Below are 19,807 nucleotides of genomic sequence, written 5' to 3' on the forward strand. Positions count from 1 at the left end.
CTGCTGCCCTATTGAATATTACAGATGATCTGATCTTGGATTATTGTAAAGGACTGTCTGACGCCATCCATTCTGTGTCCCTTCAGGTGCATGCGGCTGAAGTTCCAGCATCGAGGAACCTGTGTCATGACCTGAACCCAGGGGACTGGGTGTTGGTTAAAAAACACGTCCGGAAGAACTGCCTAGATGTTCGCTGGCGTGGGCCCTTTCAGGTAATCCTGATAACGAACACCGCGGTGAAGTGCGGGGGGCTGCCAAATTGGATCCATGCATCCCATACTCGAAGAGTTCCAGCACCTCTAGAAGGAACAGCTCCTATCCCAGACGAAAGCCCGGAAGTGGAAGAAGAGTCGCAAGAAGGGATTGAGGCAGCTGAGGGGGTGTCGGAAGAAGTTGGGAACGCATCGGATTCAGAAGAAGAGCGAAGGCAGGACGGCAGTGAGACTGAAGACGCAACTGAAGGAGAGAGCAGCAGTGAATACGAAACAGACACAGATCAGTACCAAAGTGATCAAGAACAGAGTGTGAGGACGAGATATAGGAGAACAAGGTGTGAGGCTGCCACTTGGCCGGGAAGAGACAGGAGGCTAAGTTTGAGGTCGGCCCAGGAAGAAACACTTGTTCCTATATCCGAAGACTCGGATCAAGAGGAAGATACCCAAGAGGGAACCGAGGAGGGCCCTAGAAGATCAAGGAGGGTGCGAGTGCCTAGTAGAAGATACTCTACTCCTGATTGGACCTACCTCGTTGCAGATGTCGGTGGGGCACAGAACCGGGAGGGTCAGGGAAGTGAACCTGATCAGAACTGACCCAATCATCACTGTACAAATTCTGTTCCTGCTACCGGGGGCGGAGACTGAAAGGTTGCTGACACTCAACATCATCTATCCTCCTCTCCTAAGCGGAATAAGAAAATTGATTTTAGAAACAGTTGAATTTCCAGTTTGCTGTTCACGATATCCAGTGTTGGAGGGAACTCTCCTTCGGTTAGAAATGCTTGAGCGAGTAGTGGAAGCTCTTGGAATGCTCATTGTTTTGGACTATCACTTTGTTGTAAAAAGACTTTTTGAAAGGACTTTGAAAAATTACTGCAAGATAACCTAGCGCCGAGTGGAAGAAGAAAATTGGTAGGGGTTTCCTTTTAGCGGATGGAGAAGGGCTAGGGTTGTCTGTTTTCTACAGGACTTTAAAATGTTTTACGGAGTAAATTGTCGGCTTCCAAGTGTTCCAAAGAGGGACAATATGTAAAAGAAAGACTTTGTACAGAGAGAAGAAGAAGCGAATGCTGGAAGAAAGTCAAGAACTACACTGTTTGAGAACATGGAGGCTGGCAACCCGAACCGCAGGGCAAAATGTATAGTTGGCACATTGTTGGGAGTGGTGATTTCCCTGATAGTTTTAGTGGTTACTGTCTCATACATAGTGGGACACGAGAGAGATGCAACTGCAGTCAAGGAGGTCAAGGGAGTGTCAACACCGAGAACCACTATTGTTAATGATAAGGGAAACATCAATGATAAAGACAAAGCGTTGTTAGATGCAGAAATAAAAAGGTTACACACAGATGAGTCACAGGGAAATTTCAGGTCAAATGCTTATGCTAAATTGCTTTATGAATACGTTGATGTCATGGAGGTGAAGAATTGCTACGTTTGTATGCAATTACCAGCTTCGGTAGAGGAGGGTATCAGATACCATCATCTTCCATTGACATATGGAATCACATGCAGTTTGTTGTTGAGCATATTTTATGGACGAGAAGGATTTGAGTATTATTTCTCGAATTTCGACTCGACATTGCCAGAGGTCCCGAATTTCAAGCATTTGAACAAGTGGGACTACTACAAAAGCGAAGACAGATTACACAAATGGTTTATTCCATGGAAAACGTTAGATACTTCACATGCTCGAAGAAACAATCTGACTTGTCAAGTGTCAGAAATTGAGAAAAAGTTTATAGGGCAGGTAGATACTAGATACAGGAGGCAGAAGATTCTGAAGGCCTCAGGACAATGGGAAACAGATTGGACCAAGGAGGAAAGGGCACATCAAAGAAAGGGTAGTATTGGTCCAATTGCTTTAGATAAGGAGAAACGGGGGAAACTGTGCATCCACAGGAGTTACTCCTATTATGAGAATTTTTATGTAGGTCAAGTCAATTGTGAACATGCCTTTCAACTGGAGTATTACTCTAAGGATTTTTTGAAAGGGATGCAAGCAATTCCAAATGTATATTTTGTATGTGGAAGAAATGCCTATGTGAAGCTACCAGATAATTGGTATGGATCATGCTATCTGGCTGTTGTCTTTCCTAAAATATATAATGTTGAGAATTTAGAAACGACAAAGAAAGAAATACCAACTAGGTGGAAGAGAGGGCTGGGTGCAGCAGAAGTAGTTGGAGATGTACTCGGTGCTGCATTCCCTATCTTAGGACTGATATTGAATGACATTAAGATCAGGAGGTTAGCTACAGTCGTAGATAGGCTATCTGCCAGTACTGCTAGATCATTGATGCTGATAGAAGGTGAGATGCAATCGATTAGGGCAATGGTTCTTCAGAACCGACTTGCTTTAGACGTTCTGTTAGCTAAAGAGGGAGGAGTCTGTAAGGCTTTGAAGGTCCAGGAGTGCTGCACTTACATTCCAGACAATTCAAAACCTCTAGAGAAGTACATACGAAACATCACTGCCATACACTACGAAATCGAGGATCTGACAAAGATAAACGTGTGGGAAAAAGTAGGTCATGGAATGGGTAAAGTTGGAGGTTGGTTTGCAAACTTAGGAAAGGGTATCGTTTGGTACATACTGAAACCCATCATCATAATTGTGATTTGTGTAATCACTTTGTGGGGATTGGTGCGTTTGTATCAGTGGTATAGAGCAAATAGGTTACAGAGAACTATGAGGAAACAGGAGGAAAAGTTGACAGCGATGCAGGACACCCAATACAGGAGTCTAAAGGCATTAGAGACAATGAAAAGAGGTGGCACTGCCACGACTTCACTTTGAAGGGTTCTACATTTTGTAATGGTGTCTTGATGGTGATGACCCCTGAAGGTCATCAAAGGGGGGATTGAGAGAGCACAAGTTTGGGAAAAAAATGTATAAGTGCACCATATTTACAAGCACGTAGTTAGTTTAAACATGTTTACACACGAGTGTTTTATATTTAGAAGTGAAATACACAGAGTGTCTTATGTTCAGTAGTGAAGTGTATAGAATGTTTAAGTAGAGTAACAATAATCATAACTGTGTGAGATTAATGTAGAAATGTTGGAATGAATATGAAAACCTCATGTTCTCATGTTAAAGGAATCATGTTAGAGTTGAATAGAACTCTAAAAATCCAGTATATTGTGTAGGCCTTAGGGCAATTCACAGCAAATCTAAACGTGCTGCTAAAATAATGTGAGATGGAGTTAACCTGGTTCTTCCACAAATGTATTATCGAATTAAGTTTAAAATATATGCTTTATAGATGTGTTATTTTAGAAACGTATGCTAGTTAAGAATGTTGCTGTTTAAATCAAGTTAATGTTTTAAGAGTGCAGGGACCTGCTTCATGTAAATCAAGTAGGCCTGAACTGATAATGTCATATCGTTTGAACTGCCATGTGCTCGTTAGGGAAGAAGTCGAGAGGTGTCCAGCACCGAGCTTTGAGTGTGTTTTACGACCTAAAGATATGGTGGAGTCTGGAATTTGAGGCCCACTGCAGGACGAACTGTATGCAGGTGCGAGGGTCCTAATCAGCTCAAATGAAAGGGACTTTGTTCAGTGGCGCTTGGCGCAGGCCTGTAGGAGTCTCCAGGAATTTCAGGGGGTATCGGCGCACTGGAGAAGAAGCCTGGGAACCAAGGTCAACTTTAACGAGGGTCTTGAAGAGTACCATCATGGAGTTTACCGCGCAAAGATGTACCACGTGAGGGGCGTCCCAAGGGGCGTTCCTATCCGAAATGTGATTTGGTATTAGGGAAAGAGACCCGGGAGGAGAGCAGAGCAGATGAGTTTGGGAGCCTAAGGAAGCGGATGGGTAGGCAGATAGGCTGATCAGGAGAGACCCATTATCAGAGAAGAGACAAAGAGAAGTGCGTGATCTTCTTAGGAAGTCACCACGGCTGACACCTAGAGGGGTAAAAGATCTTGTTAAGTAGGGATGTCACTTAGTATAGTGTAGGGACAGACTAACCTTAATTTTCTTTTCTGTAATGACTTTGAGGTTGCAACTTGTATCCATTTTGGCAACGCTTATGTTATTGGAAGTTGTACTCATTATTCTGTTTTTCAGACTCAGACTATTCAAAAAGTTCATGTTCATAGTGGTACCCATTTATCTTCTGAATCTCATTTTGAGAAGTTTGTATCTTCAGTTATCTTTGACTTTATATTAAATCTTTGAAACTTAAATTTTGGTCAGTGGTCATTTAGAGTGGTGTAAGTTCTTAAATTGATTGACTTATTGTTAGATTACCTTTTACTTAATGACAGGTACCAACGATTCAGTCGACTTAGTTTGGGATTTGGTAAGGTAACTAGTAACCAGTAATCCCGCGTTAACACCAGCACCTGACAGGTATCCCTTTGGGAAAGCTTACCATTTGTGAATGGTATAAGTATCCCCCGGGCCTGCTCCCTCCAATGCTTTTCCAAGCAGAAAAAAAATGTTTTTAATACCATCAGGGTTCCTTCAAGCGACATAGCCTACTTTAAAAAAAAAAAAAATAATCCAGTTTGAGAGCACAGACCCAGGAATTGTGCTATGATGTTGCATGAAGATCACCATCTCTGCGTATATAGCCAATTATAGAGGGGTCGCAAGTAGCGATGGACATTCCACAACCACCTGCACCTGGAGATTTTGCAATGCAGCCTATTAGGTAATAGGTCCCAGTGCAAAACGGTGCACAATTTGCCACCATCTTTTGTGACTAGTCTTTTAGTAGATCTGGACCCACATGATAATGATCTAATACAGTTCTAATTAGTGTAGGTTGTGTACTGTTTGGTTCGTTCCCACAGGACAGTCTAACATCAATCTTAATGTTAATGTTAATGTTAATGTTAGTTGGGATTTGTTAAGCGCTCGTACGCCCGGAGGCTTCATGGCGCTGTAGAAGGAGCCAAACAAGACAGTCGAAGGATAAGCAGTGCTATCAGTAGTAAGCTTGAGAAAACAACCAGGTCTTCAGAGATTGCCTAAAGCTGAGGATGTTATCATTCTGCTTTATATGGAGAGGAAGAGAATTCCAGAGTACAGCAGCTTGATGGTCGAAGCAGCTGCCTCCGAGGCGTTTCCTTTTGAATGGAGGAACAGTCAAAAGTGATTTGTAGGTGGATCGAAGGTGACGGGAGGGGCAATATTTTTTGAAAAGATCTCTGATGAAAGAAGGGCCAGAGTCGTTCAGAGAACGGAACAGAATACACCCAGCCTTAAAGGCCACACGTTGCTCAACTGGCAACCAGTGTAGTTGCTTAAGGCCAGGTCTGATGGATTGCCTCCTGGATATATTCAGCAGTACCCTGGCAGCTTGGTTCTGAACAAGCTGGAGGCGTTTAAGCTCACCAATTTGGAGGCCGAGGTAAAGACTGTTAGAGAAATCCAGCCTGGACAGAACCAATCTCACAAATATCCCACATCGCCCACACAGTTCCGATATGCTATTTAAGTAGCAGGCTATCACCACCCCCACTAGGACTTACCATCAAACAATGGCTCATTTAATTCTTTCAAGACATCAACCTGATTAACTGTAGTCTAAACAAACTTCCTGACATCCTCATATGCACAACAATGCACCAAAAGCAAATAGATGGCAAAACATTGCTTCTTAACAGCAAAGCCTTATCAACACACCACCACACATCTTAGAACCATTCCTAGTGGGTTAACTAAAACAAACCACACTTAATGGGCACAACTCTGCATCACAGATAGAGCGAGAACATTGTCCGTACGCTGCTCACTGCACTACCGTTCAACCCACAGAGATAAGAGACATTTCGGCATAAACTTAATGCACCTCAATATATGAAAGTAGATGTTTCTATAAAACTCTAACCTAGCTAAGAAGCATCACAGCACTTAACAGGCGATCATTGGCTGCATCAAACAGATTTGATTTGCATATCAACCAACACAAAGCAGTATTACACATCAGGCTGGACAAACCAAACCTAGTGAACCATAAGCAATGGCAATAAAGAACCTGGACTTCCATTGATGAAAATTCCACGACTATTCAGAAAAGGACGCTAAGGTCTCAAAACGCTATGGTGCCAAATAGATTATAGAAATGACTTCTACAAATGATGTTAATGATATATTATATGATGATATATCATATATAGCAAAGGAAGGTTGATGGGTCTCCCAATATAGTATTCTATATTTTGAAAAATGTTTAGACCCAGCTGGGTGAATCAATTACTTGCAGCCTAATGAACGGCAGAATGTGCTGTTATAGTTGTTAAATTGTAATGACCTTTAACCCATCTGTGTTTTCTCAGCATTCCCAAACTAGTGTTGGAGTATATCTAAATATTACAATTATAGTGAAAGTGGACATATGCACTCTATTGAAATAAGAGCACACTGATATTCCTGCAGGCATAGCGTTAGGGTAGACACCTTTAAATCTAGAATAATGACAATTTCATTTTTATCAAAAGGTGTAGATATTGATTGTTAAGTGGAAAGATGGTTTTATAAATGTACACCATGGATTCTGCTGAAAATGTTAGCAAGTGCAGCAACACCCTTCAATAACGATAAAAAACCTGTGATGCAGGAGTTCAAATTCACCTCCAGCTGCATACATTTAAAGACAAGCAAACCAAATTCAATGTTGATATAACAAATAAGACTCAGTATGACAGCAGGCACAGCCAGACATCATGAAGTCCTGAAGGGCATATTTTCAATGATAAATACAAGCTATGTATTAAAAACTAAAATGCTCACAGACACATGAACATCAATTGCTGCTTTGGGGTTTTCATCTGGTACTTTCATCAGTGATCAACCTTCAGAAAACACTGATGACTCTTCTGTGGTTTTGCCTTATTGTCGGATTTGTTAACGACCACAACAGCATGATTCCAACATCCCTCCGACATGAGGTTCACACACCTGAAAAGAGGGGCTTCAGCAAAATGTTGAAAATTATTCCAACACAGAATTGAGGCTCCTTCGTGGGAATGTGGGAGCACCAACGTCTTGGATATATCCTAAAGTCTAAACAAGAAGCAGAATTGGAGGTCTCTGCAGCAACAGTAAATTATCAATTAATGCAGACAAGCATCTATAGGGATACTGTACCGTGGTGAGCAGATTCCACGACAGAAACAGACTTGCATAAGAGCAGGTCAGCTTTGTAGCTATAATCCACGAAGCGCAGTCAGTTTGGACGCCACCTCAAAGATGGGAGTGTTCCAGAAGTTGTTTCAACAAGGTCATCAATTATTTCTGAATTCAAATCTGATTACTGTCTTTAGTACCAATCGAATTTATTTTTAGGGTTCTTTAATGCAAACCCTAGTACCAGTTATCCACAGTTCTAGAAGGTGCCAACACTCAATCCTCTTACTTTCTTAAATATTTCCACAGATCCTAAAAACCATAATTCAATAATTAGAAATTTGGGACTACATGCAAAGAGGTCTTTCGGTCACTCAAATAAATTGACATGGTGAATATTTTTCTAAAGACTCCTGGTAAGGAGTTTGATAACGTTCTCTTACAACTGGCAGTAGATTTGACAGCTAATTGAGGCATAGAAGATTTTTCAATCCAGCCATCTACTGCTTTACATGCCCACAACCAAGCAAAATGATAAGACCAAGAGGGTTTAGATATACAGGGTTTCTAAAAGAGTAGTCAGGGTGAAACAAAGACAGAAAACACAGCCACGCATTCATACGAGTTACAGCCAATTCATTAACACGAGGATGACTGCGAAAAATATCTCATCATAGATGATCTTTTAAAAGAACAGACTGAAGAGGAAACAAAATAGCAAAACAATGGGAAACACTCAAGAGTTGTCTCTCTCTTCTGTGTGCCAATGGCTCGTTTCTCCAGTCTCATCTTTGTGCTCTCCTCTCTTCACTGCTGCAGCATCCCTGCCCCCTCTCTTCCTTCTAGGCACTATATTTCAGTACGTGAGCAGTAACCAAGTATCCAACATAGCCACATCCTTTATTCCAGCAGCACTTAAACCTGGATCGCTGCACACCTGCACCGCTTGCTCTTTCTTGCACAATGGTTCTCCTCTGCCCTGCAACTATGTGCCACCCCTCCTCTTCTAGGCACACTCCTGAAGCATAAACAGTGGTCTAGAATACAACATTTCCACTTCTTATATCCCCTTGGTACTTGAAACTGGATTTCTCCACACCTCTGCTTTTTCAATGTGTTTACTAAGTGTTCTCTCAAGGCTGCTACACCAGACCAAACCCTGCGCGGACTCGCCTATCGGTGGCGGCTGGTCAGAGAGATCAGTGTCTGGGCTGGTTTTCTGGCTGTTTGTGGTCCTCTTTTATGTCTCCTGGGGCAGTTGTGTAAGTTATTTTCCTTGATATTAAAACAAATATTGCCTGAAGCAAGTTCAAATCCACGCATTCTTCCATACCTTACAAGCCCTGCGTTACTTTCTTCTTGCTTGCATGCCCTGCCTCTTTAGTGACCTAATATGAAACTGACCTTTCCACAGGGGATGCCTGGCGTTTAAGATGTGGATGCGGTTTAAAGGAACAGCAAGTGATTTAAATCCCACTGAAGCACTGGGTGGGAACTGCATACATTTGCTTTAAATTAACAGGGTGGAATCCCCCAGCACCCCTCCCAGATGAGGCAACAAAGACCTCACTGTGGGACAACTGCAGCCTGAGCTTGTCAGAAGCTCCCCACACCCGACAGGGCCTTGATCCTCGCACATCTGGAGCCCATCGAGAAAGTAACACTATCTAACTCTGTCATTAAAGGATTTCCCAGGAATATTGGAACCATATTTCATTACAGCCCAGAGACTCCCAAGATCTCAGGGTGGTGCGAATGGGGCTGTGATGGATGTCTTAAATGAGCACTTACTCCAAAGCTCCTAAAATAATTCTTAAAACTAAGCAGCACTGAAAGAAGTCTTGTCAACTTGTCACAGATGTGTGATCCACTTTAAAGAATCCTGAATGAAATCAAACGCATGGCCGAGCTGTTCCCTCCACCCTTTAACTCTTAATGGCCACCTTCTAAAAATACATGCAATTATATAATTAACAACTATCTTAATAATTACTCACTTATTCCCATTCTGAGGTATTAAATGTTTTACTGGGGAAATGTAGAACAAGACAGCAGTGTTTGTATATTTATTTGTACACAATGTATTTAAATTGTTCAACCAAGCTGAAAAGGTGACGATTTTCGATATTTTTAAGTATTTAAGCGACCTATTGTATTATCACAATTGCCCTGGTTCTGCTGGGCTTCAAATTCTGAGCTTCAGAGCAGTTTTTGACCAATTTCGAACAGAACAAAGCTCTGTACATGGTAACCAAAGACCAAACGAGCTCTCTTGTAATGTCAGTGCCAGCTCAAAATATATAACCCGAACCATAACCACAGATAACAGAAATTGTTATTTTGAATGCAGCTCTTCTTACAACTGTTTTTCCATGTGTGTGGAGTGGAGAAAATCCAGTCATTCAGAGTAAATTCTGAAAGCGTAACAATGAATAAGGAATTCCCAGAGGAATTGGTAAATCGGGCCCCCATGATCAGAAAATTCCTCATTTTGGGTCCGATTTTAACCTGGAGGTTTCTGCTCCTTTTTAGCAACCGAAATCTCTGGTTTAAAATTCCGAAATCCACAGGGTTTCAGTGGATTTATCAATTCCTATGGGGCAGGCAACTGATGTCTCAGCCTACATCGCAATAAAGAGGCCACTCGTAATGAGGGGCTTCTAGTGCTATACAGAGTTTAATGATTCTGATGGGAGGTGAGGGAACCATTTTAAAGTATTCCCAGTTGAATCTGTTGCATGGAGCAACTGAACATACTTATTCAGGAAGAACCTCCAGACCTGGCTCTTCGACTGAACCGCAGACCCACCCCACCCCACCCCACCCCATTTAGCGGCTTGAGACCCTAACAGGTGAGTAGTCTCACTTTACAATAAGCTTGACTGAATATTTCACAAAAAAGCTGTTGGGTGAGAAGCAGTCAACGGCGGCGGACATCTTGTCTCATCAACTGAAAACATCAGGCAGGACTTGACTGCTGAAATATCAGTCGTTCTCCCTAAGTTTGTGCATGGGTGCAACAAGAGCAGCGTTCTCCACTGGGTTAAATTATTTGAATCCTTGCGCAGCCCGCCACAATTACCTCAACAGACATTAGATTCTTAGGGGGTTGTTTATAGCTCAGCAGAGCGGGAGAACTGCCCTACAGAAGCGTTGCTCCTGCTGCGCCAACCTTGTAGTTCCCCTGCTCTAATCAGAGTTAAAGGAAGTGCTGGGTTTCCAGTGGTAAAGTATCCGTTGGCTCCACTGTTGAATCCCCTTACCTGATGGCTCAACCACCATAAGGCCACAAGATCATGACAGTCATTCCATTATATTTAGTAATGTCAGTCGGGGCGTTCTATTCAACCAATGTAAATGTAAATGTGGGATACTTGTAAAGCGCACTGTTACTCTACCCGAGTGTCCTGGTGCTGTAGACCGCTGGGGAACCCGTCCTGGTTTTCCCTGTGAGATGCTCCCTTTCTGGGGATCTCCAGGGTGAAACCAGGCATCCCCGGCGTCTGTGGGGGGCCGTTGTAGAGATGAGGCAAGCTTAATACCCAGAGTTACCTAGTGTGTTCGAGTCCGTTGACCGTGGTCCAAGACCCTGCCGCGTCGGGAATTGAACCCTGGTCCCGGGCCGTTCTCTGCTTACAGGTCTGCCGCCTCTAACCAGTGAGCCACACCTCTCCAATGCCCCCATGTACAAAAGAATTTGTTCTGTCAATCAAGTTAATTTTTTTCAACAATAAATTCTTTATTAAAAAAACCTTTCCGAGTGGGCACATCAAACATGTCACATAATTAGCAAAGATGCACTGTCTTTAACCCGTTCCATGCGTCGGACGGCCCCCGGCTGTCTGATGTCACAGTGGGCGTGGGCATGTGCGGAAGACGTCCAAACTCCGCCAATTCATTATTTCGCCAGCACCGCGGCAAAATTCGCGCCGCAGTCAACGGGTTCATTGAGCCATCACAGGAGCTGCTGACAAGCAGGGATCTCCAAGTATGACAGGCGGTTTGCACTCTAAAACCGTCAGCACTGTCTGGGTAGTCATTACTGGTCAGTACCTGCCTCATCATGCTGATGAGGCAGATACAGACCACTTTTAGACATATTGCTTAAGTAACTAATAACCAATCACCACTGTCCCGTTGCCCATATAATATGTTTCTCTTGCCCAACTGACCTCAGTCTTCCATCCATTTTGGCCACGGACCCCGGGGCCAGGCTGTGAATGTATATTCCAGGAGAGGTGTTCTCCAACGTAAGGCAGCATACACCAATGCCTAAGCCAACACCGGGCTCTGAAAAACAGAACACACACACACAGAGTGAAGAGAAAATCTCATTGAAATTACTTTTACACAATCTTAGCAGTGGGCCAATGGGGGCGATGCATGTTACATTACTTCTATGCAAGGGACTCTGTGAGAACAACACAACTGATGTTTTAGAGCACATTCAAATGGACCATCTAACTATGAGCCTTTGTATATAATTTGTTGTGTAGAACATTGAGTGAAAACAGTAAGAAGACACCAATGAATATATCAAAACATGCAGGTATGGTGGCCTGATTCCCCAAAACTCTATAGCACGCCATCATGAAAATTAACTACACTCAGAGTCTTGACATGTATGTGCATAGCAATTTCTTTGTCGACCCTACGTATACCAAAGTAGTTTGATATTAATCCAATTCGCTTCCTGATGTGTATGTGGGCACTTCAGCCTGTGACCAGATAACAGCATTCAATACACAGGGGTTAGGGTCACACACCACACACCTTACGCTACTCAAATGCTTTGCCAGTTCTGTCCAATTATGCATCTTTACACAAAGACTTGATTCTTTTAAAATGCTTTATTTAATTCCAGATAACTTAATGATTCCAAATGTACGTCATAAATTCACAATTTCAAAAAGTTATATTTTATGTTAAGCCCAAATGGAATTCTTGTGTTTCGCAGTTCACCCTACGTCAGCAGGCCGCTGGATGGGTTTATGTCATGGAGAGGGGGTGGTGGGGGCTCTTGAGTAAAAACTTGCCCCAGTGGGTACGGAACCAAGAGCTCCGTCCATGTCCTTGTCAATTTGTAAAGCAATGTCAATGAACTAAGCAGAATGCTGCAAAATACTCCTATTATTAAGCTTTACTAGAAGTAGGTGTGCCTAGAAATTATGATGTCTGGCTCTTCGTGAAGGAAATAATTCAATGTATAGTGTGGCACCACACCCACTGGCTCCCAATAGCAGACTCAATGATGTATTTTTAATCCTCCTTCTGATAGTTCTTTTTTTCCTATAATTTTTTTAAAAGAAGCAAGAGAAAGAAAACAAAGAAGCAAGAGAAAGAAAACAAAGAAGCAAGAGAAAGAAAACAAGAAGTTTTTTTCCCCAGTAGTTTAGAAACAACCATTATTAATGCAGGTGTAACCTGGCTATCAACAAATAAAGGTCTCCAGTGTCTATAGAGTATACATCATGTCGATCATCTGTATGAATGGTTACCCACTGCTAAAATATGCGCAGACTAGTCAGTTTCATCGAGGAGTAGTAATTTACATTCAATCCATGAGAGCCCGGTATTGGGCCCAACCCACCCAGATTTTCTGATGCTACCGAGGTCGCCCGCTTCCTTCACTAACAGGACTTTCCAACATCGAGTTTCATCGAGGAGTAGTAATTTACATTCAATCCATGAGAGCCCGGTATTGGGCCCAACCCACCCAGATTTTCTGATGCTACCGAGGTCGCCCGCTTCCTTCACTAACAGGACTTTCCAACATCGAGTTTCATCGAGGAGTAGTAATTTACATTCAATCCATGAGAGCCCGGTATTGGGCCCAACCCACCCAGATTTTCTGATGCTACCGAGGTCGCCCGCTTCCTTCACTAACAGGACTTTCCAACATCGAGACCATGTTTCCATTCCATAACGGATGGTGTTGTTGAATTACGCTCATTTTGTGCTTTATATCTATTGGCCACTGTCAGGTCTAAACCAAGATACAGTTTCTCTTATTTCATGAGTCCTTGATTAGCTATGATTTTTAATAAGGATATTCGCAGGTTGAATGAAAGCCGTGTACCCAGGACTTAACGCATGTGTCTTCCAACTCCAGATCATATGCAAAGGATCTCGTTCCTCTCTGGCATCTAGCGCATAATGGTGGGGAACCATGCTTGCTGTGCCACCGTTTATCTCTAGTATAGTATACTCAGTGCATATATTTGAGGAGCATCAGGCAAACTTTGGGCACTGTCGATATGGGTGCTGCTCGTGCCTCCTGCTATTCCGTGTCCTCTATTAAACCCACGTCTCATTCTGATTCTTATGGTTCTCCAATCACAGCTTTTGCTACACCGCAAGACCATGATTAAGTCAATATTTCAAGAACTATCAGGTCCTCGGACATGAGCCATCTTAAGGCCCCAAGCACCAAGAGACTTACGCTGGAAGGAGAACATTGTTGCAAGTTACAGAAGAGAAGTGGCAAATGCTCTTCCTAATGAGTTGAAACATATCGTGGGTCTAGATCAGTTCAAGAGTAGCTACAAAAATTACTTTTCCGAGTATCTGCACGGTTGTGTTGTCCAGCTGTCAGAAACACTTGAAGCAGAGGAAGACAACTATCTTTCATGAAAAGCTACTTATTCAACTCCCTCCAGTCCGCTCATACCTGGCTCTAGACACTCGGATGCATGCATGGATGAATGAATGAATGAGTGCAGCAGTTACCCAAAAAAGATGTTGTCGTACTGGAGCAACATAACGCAGTGGAAGGAATAAAGGCCCATGGATCAGAGAGAGACCAGCTGGGTTTCTAGTTGCTTCCTAAAGACTGGGTGAGATGTAATGAGGGACAGATTTACTGGAAGTTCATTCCAGGTTTTCGAAGTGAGAAACGGAAGGAGCCCCCTCCTGGTCTGTGGCGCTGTGGGAAGGGAACAGAAAGATTTGCTGTGGATGAGCGAAGAGCACGCAAGGGTACATGACGTTGAATGCCTCGTTGGGTGTAGCTGGACCTCGAGGTCGCCATGACTGAGAGACAAAAACAGGGTGCTTAAAAGAGGCAACTTTTTTCAGTGCTGAGCCAGCAAAGGTTTTTGAGGTGATTAAAGATGCGACAGAATTTTCTCAGGGAGGAGGAGGCAGAAGGTTGAATTTTAAATAGCTTGAAGATGAGAGGTCTGTTTTTTGAGTCTGCCACGAAAGATCACATTACAGTAATCTAATCTTGCCACAATTGTGGCTTGTATAATGATTTTCTCGTGAGCCACAGCGACATATGTAAAGAAGGGAGAGTTTTAGATATGTGGTTTTTAGAATGAAAGGTTGGTGTTAAAAGTGACGTCAAGATTTCTTGCAGCCGGAACAGGAGGTGCTGGAGGGGGAACTTCTGACTTCAGGCCACCATGAGGAATTTTAGATGATAGGGTCTTCAAAGACCAATACTGCTATCTCAGATGCATCACACCCAAGGGAGTTGGAATGTATCCAAATGGCTATAGAGGAAATATACGATGTATGAATATAGTCGGTGGTTGGACAAATCGAGTTGGGTTTCATTGCATATGAAACAAAACTGAAGCTGAACAAGCAAATGATGTTTACACGAAGAGAAACATGCTGGCCAACAGGGTTGGGCTATGAGCCATGCTGTGAGGGATTCCACATGCAATCTTTCTAAAGCAGGAGTTCAAAGGTATCATATGTACTATATGAAAGTCGTTTACTAGAAAAGAAATGAGCCACTCTAAGGCACAGCCTCCCACACCCACTTCAGCGAGGCGCGGCAAGAGAGTCTTGAGGGAGACCACGTCGAAGGCCGCCATCAATTGAGCAGGATTAAGACAGCAGCCATGCCTGAGTCGAGTCAAATCAGGAGGTCATCAAAAACACCCATAAGTCCCAACTCTGTGCTTAAAAAACCCCGTCTGAAACCAGATTAATGTGGCTCACAAAATTAAGATTTTCCAGATGAGTGACTAGAAGAGTATTAATTTATGCTTCCAAGTTTTGGATGGACTTGGAATGAATGAGATTGATCTATCCTTGGCCAGGAAGTAGAGATGCTCATTCGGTTTCTTGTGGAGGGGGAGGATCAAAGCGGTGTCCATTCAGAAGGAACTCGGCAGCAGCAATGATGGGAGCCCACAGTTTCAAACAGATGGGTGGGCAGAGATTTAGAGACAAGTGTGTGCAGCTTGGAAAGTTAAGTATCTACCTCAGTGGAATGAAACGAGTCACAAACTGATGTTGTTCTAGATGGGTTGTCGGAGGGAAACAGCATTTACTATGGAGTGGGAACACGCGCGCCATTACATCGCAGACTTTACAACGCATTCTGCAAGGGCGTTTTCAGGGTTTAGGGAGGGTGTGGGTTTTGGGCGGCAAAGGTACTTTTAGGGTTTAGGTGGCCATGGATTTCTGGGTGTCTGAACATTTTTAGGGTGGGGTATGGATTTTTGTGTGGCAAGGGAGTTTTTAGGGTTTAGGGTGGGTGTGAATTTTTGTGCGGCTACGGTAAATTTAGGGATAAGGGTGGGTATGGTGTTTGCTTGGCAAAGGTAATTTTAGGGTGGGCAGGGTATTTTTAGAGTTTAGGGTGGGTGGAGGGTTTTAGGTGGTAAGGGTATTTTTGGGGGTTTAGGGTGAGTATGGGTTTTTGGATGCCAAGGGTAATTTTTGGGTTTAGGGCGGGAATGGGTCTGTGGGATATGTATATGGTAAATATATATATATATATATATATATATATATATATATATATATATATATATATATATATATATATATGCATGCTTTTGTGTGCGAGTTTATATTTATATATGTACACGCACAAATATATAAAATAAGGTTCATACTTACCTGTAAAAATTTTACAATGTATGCATTTACCACGAACATCAAAATATTTTATAGGTAAAGTATAAACCTTTTATATATACATATAATATATATATGCTTATGCCATATATATATAAGCTGTATGCGTGGTAAACACTTTAGAGAAAAAGATGCATGCATTGTAATGAGGGCATTGTAAAGCCATGTGTGGTAATGGCTTGCGCGGTTCCGTCATACATCCGCTGTTGGAGAAACTTTGGTGGCAGAAGAAGAATTAGAAGACATTACATCCTCAATTTTGTCTTAGAAAAAGAAGGCTAACTCCTCACACAATGACTGAATGAATGCAGACAAGGAAAAAGCCAGCTGCGGATTTAAGTTTCCTAAAATATTTTTTTTAATTTTGTGTTATTAAAAGGAGAGACCGTTTTATTACCAAAAAATGTGATTTTAGAATGACAACTTTTTGCATTATTTGCGAAGAGCTAGGAGATAAAGATGTTTATTTTGAGGCAGATAATTGGATCTCCCTTTACGCTTAAGGTATCTTCAAGGTTGCTTTTCAGTTCACATGGACTGTGATGAACAACGGCGAGGAGTGTTTAGTACACCCTTGTTTACAGGCTCTTAAATAATAGGGGTCACACATTTAGTTGAGCCTGTTGGTTAAGGATAAGGTGCTATCTTCAGTATCATCTTTGATAGTAGGGAGGTTTGTTTCAATGCTTTGGCAACAAACTCAGTCGATGACTTAGCTCAAGATCGTCCAAAGCAAAGTGGAATAGTTTTTTTTTAGGCTACGCCCCGAGGGGAAGCTAAACATAACCGTGTGGTGATCAGACTAGGCCAGTTGCATGCAAGTGTATTTGGAAATGTGTTTGGTAAGCACAAAAAGTGAATTAAGAATGTGGCATTTAAAGAGAGTTAGGTCCATTCTTGTGCTGGCTCAAGTTGAGGCAGAGACAGCCTTCGACAAGCAACAATAAGTTCAGGTCGGTAGGTGAACTGACATGCAAGTTTAAGTCACCATGGGTAATAAAAGTAATAGAGGTCAAAGGAAGTGCAGTGATCGGGTCAAAAAAGCGGAAATAATATCGGAACTGTAGGCAGGTGACCTATATATTAATAAAAAAATTGAACACCAAGTTGGGAGTAGTGGAAATAGACAGTGGAGGAGTTTGGCTTCTAGAAGGATTGGAGTCTGGAGGAGTTGAATGTTTATAGAGTGTTTTTAAAAATGTCTCTAGCCCGCCAACCTTCCTGTGCAGGCAGCCACAACGGAGGATATTACAGCCCTCGAGAGTACAGCTCTTGGAATGCTGGGACTGGAATGGTCATAAAGCCAGGATTCCCTCATAAAAGTGGTGTCTATATGGTAGTCGAAAATAAACGTGGGTATTTTCAGATTGCAATTAGAAAGAGATCTGGCAATATCCACCACGCTCTGAAAACGCCTTCCTGGTTGTGGTTACAAGGAACGCAAATTAAAATAAAAGGGTGAACAATTAAATCATAAACATGTTAAAAGCGTCGCAGTAGCGCAATGGCGTTTGCCAGTCAGCACAAAATTAACTGCCTGAAATAAGGAGAGAGGTTGGGCCAGGAACCTCGTAATACAAGGAAAGTAATTACAACGGATGTTAAATAATAGGAAATTGACAGTAGAGTGATACTGGCGTCTATTTAGTCACTTACAGTCTGAGTAATCTGCGCGTTCGCGCCACCAGACGTAATAAATGGGGCGCACGAGGCAGTGCACATGGTTATCCGCGATGTGTCATCAAAATAAAAGAAGGAGAACGTGATGGAAAACAAAGAGAAACAAACTAGAACTCAGCAACGCTGTGGCAATCTGGGGAACTACTTCCCGGTCATGGTTACAAGGAACAGAAATAAAATTAAAATGAACGGGAGTAAAATTAAATCATAAGCATATTGAAACCAGTAGCGTAATGGCAATGGCATCTTTCACTGTTATAGGCAGGACTGCAACGTTTCCAGTCTGCTTGTGTGGGACATTTCCATGTTGTAATGTGACACGGTGTGACATTTTCCGGTCTCATGTGTGACACTTTGAGTGACGCTTAAAACCAAACTTAATCATTGACCCAAGCAAAACAATGTCATCCACCAGTTGAAGAAATGTCCAGGTAAAGTCAATGCCCTGCACCGAGGGCTTTCCACTAAAAACATCAGGAAGTATCCGAGGCCGCCAGTGCTTAATTTGTATAAAAAATAATGTTTTTAAAAGGAATAAAAGTGCCAGGGCTCTCTGCAGGCGGCCACTGCAGCTTGACCCACACATTGCCAGTGCTGCCAATGCTGGTAACAACCATCCCACTCCTACAAGTGTGGCAATTCGGACCGTGCTAGGCATCCAAAGCCATAACAATGGCTTGGGAGGCAAGTAATTCTCATTTTTAATGTTTATTGAATTAATAATTGACTGTTGTTTTGGTCACCTCTAAATTAGACAGACAGCGCCTCCTTGTGGCACACTGTCACAAGCTCTACTGCTGACAATTAAGTGCCGGTGCCGAGCACAGAAAACCCACGGCTCAAATTAAGTATCGTGAGCAGCACAAAATTACTTCACTGTTGCTTCTCATATCATTAGTAACTCACTGGCAGCAATCTATTGCTGAAGGCCACTACCACTACCACCATCACCTGCCTCATAAAACATAGGGCGCAGCTCCCTTCCCGTTGGCCCCTAGACCTTGACTTTCTCTGGTGTGATGTACGACCATCTCATACTGGAGGTACTTCCTTTTTTGGAAACCTAAAAACTAAGGTAACCAATGCTGTGTCATATTCTTGCTTTGGAGACCACCACTAGGAAGAAGCAAATATACATAATGTGTCCAGGAGTTCCTACGCGACTCCTTTGCAGAGACCTCATAGTATTCAAAGGTTATGAGTTCATTTACTTTACATTCATCCATTGCATTTTGATGCTAAGTCCCAAAAATCTTCATAGCAATACCATAACGCGAAGGACAAAAACAGGACTTTTGCCTGATGTTAGAGAACTTGAGTTTTCAGCTTTCAAAATTAAGGGTTTATTGGCAGTCCTTATTCAAATAGCTGATGCTTTTTGTATAAAGGATGCACTTTTGTAAATATAAATGCAGTGCATGCCCATTATTAAGAAAGGCATGCATTCAATGCCAATTCTGTTGTTTTCAGTGCACAGACTTGGCACACAATTTAATCCAATAGTGTTAAGTTATTTCTTTTATTTTCTGACTGGTGCTTCAAACAATTCAAGTACAAAGAACATCCCCCAGATGAGATTATTCTGATGTTCATTTAATGTAATGTAACTAAGTGCAACTAATTCCGGAGAAGCAAATACAATTCCTATTGTGCTCTTTTTGTCTGTTATTTATAGCATGAATACATCAGAAATATACAATGTTTGGCCACAAATAGTTTGTGACATCTGCTGCTAGGGTTTTTAATATTGCACCCCGTTGCATTCTGGCACTTGTAGTTTGAGTTTTTGGGCTGTGATTTTAAATATCCAACATTGGAAATGATGTAGGTTAAAAGCCATGTTTAGTGCTTGCCTAAGGTGTCAAACATAGTCAACCCATTGGTCGCTATCGGAATGATAGTCCATCACTTGATGGGATTAGAGAGGTCTACTGAACTCCTTGTCT

At 42.4% G+C, this 19,807-nt stretch overlaps 1 protein-coding gene across 1 annotated transcript in view; it reads right to left on the reverse strand.

The window, feature by feature from the left end:
• The window catches only part of PDZD2 (PDZ domain containing 2), a 1,063,478-nt gene that overhangs the window by 190,088 nt on the left and 853,583 nt on the right, over positions 1-19,807 (reverse strand). The window contains exon 12 of the mRNA XM_078674899.1: positions 11,474-11,591. Within this exon, the coding sequence (XP_078531025.1) occupies positions 11,474-11,591 (118 nt within the window). The remainder of the gene's footprint in view (positions 1-11,473; positions 11,592-19,807) is intronic.

Source organism: Lissotriton helveticus, chromosome 2_1 (assembly GCF_964261635.1).
Source record: "Lissotriton helveticus chromosome 2_1, aLisHel1.1, whole genome shotgun sequence".
NCBI classification, from domain to species: domain Eukaryota; kingdom Metazoa; phylum Chordata; class Amphibia; order Caudata; family Salamandridae; genus Lissotriton; species Lissotriton helveticus.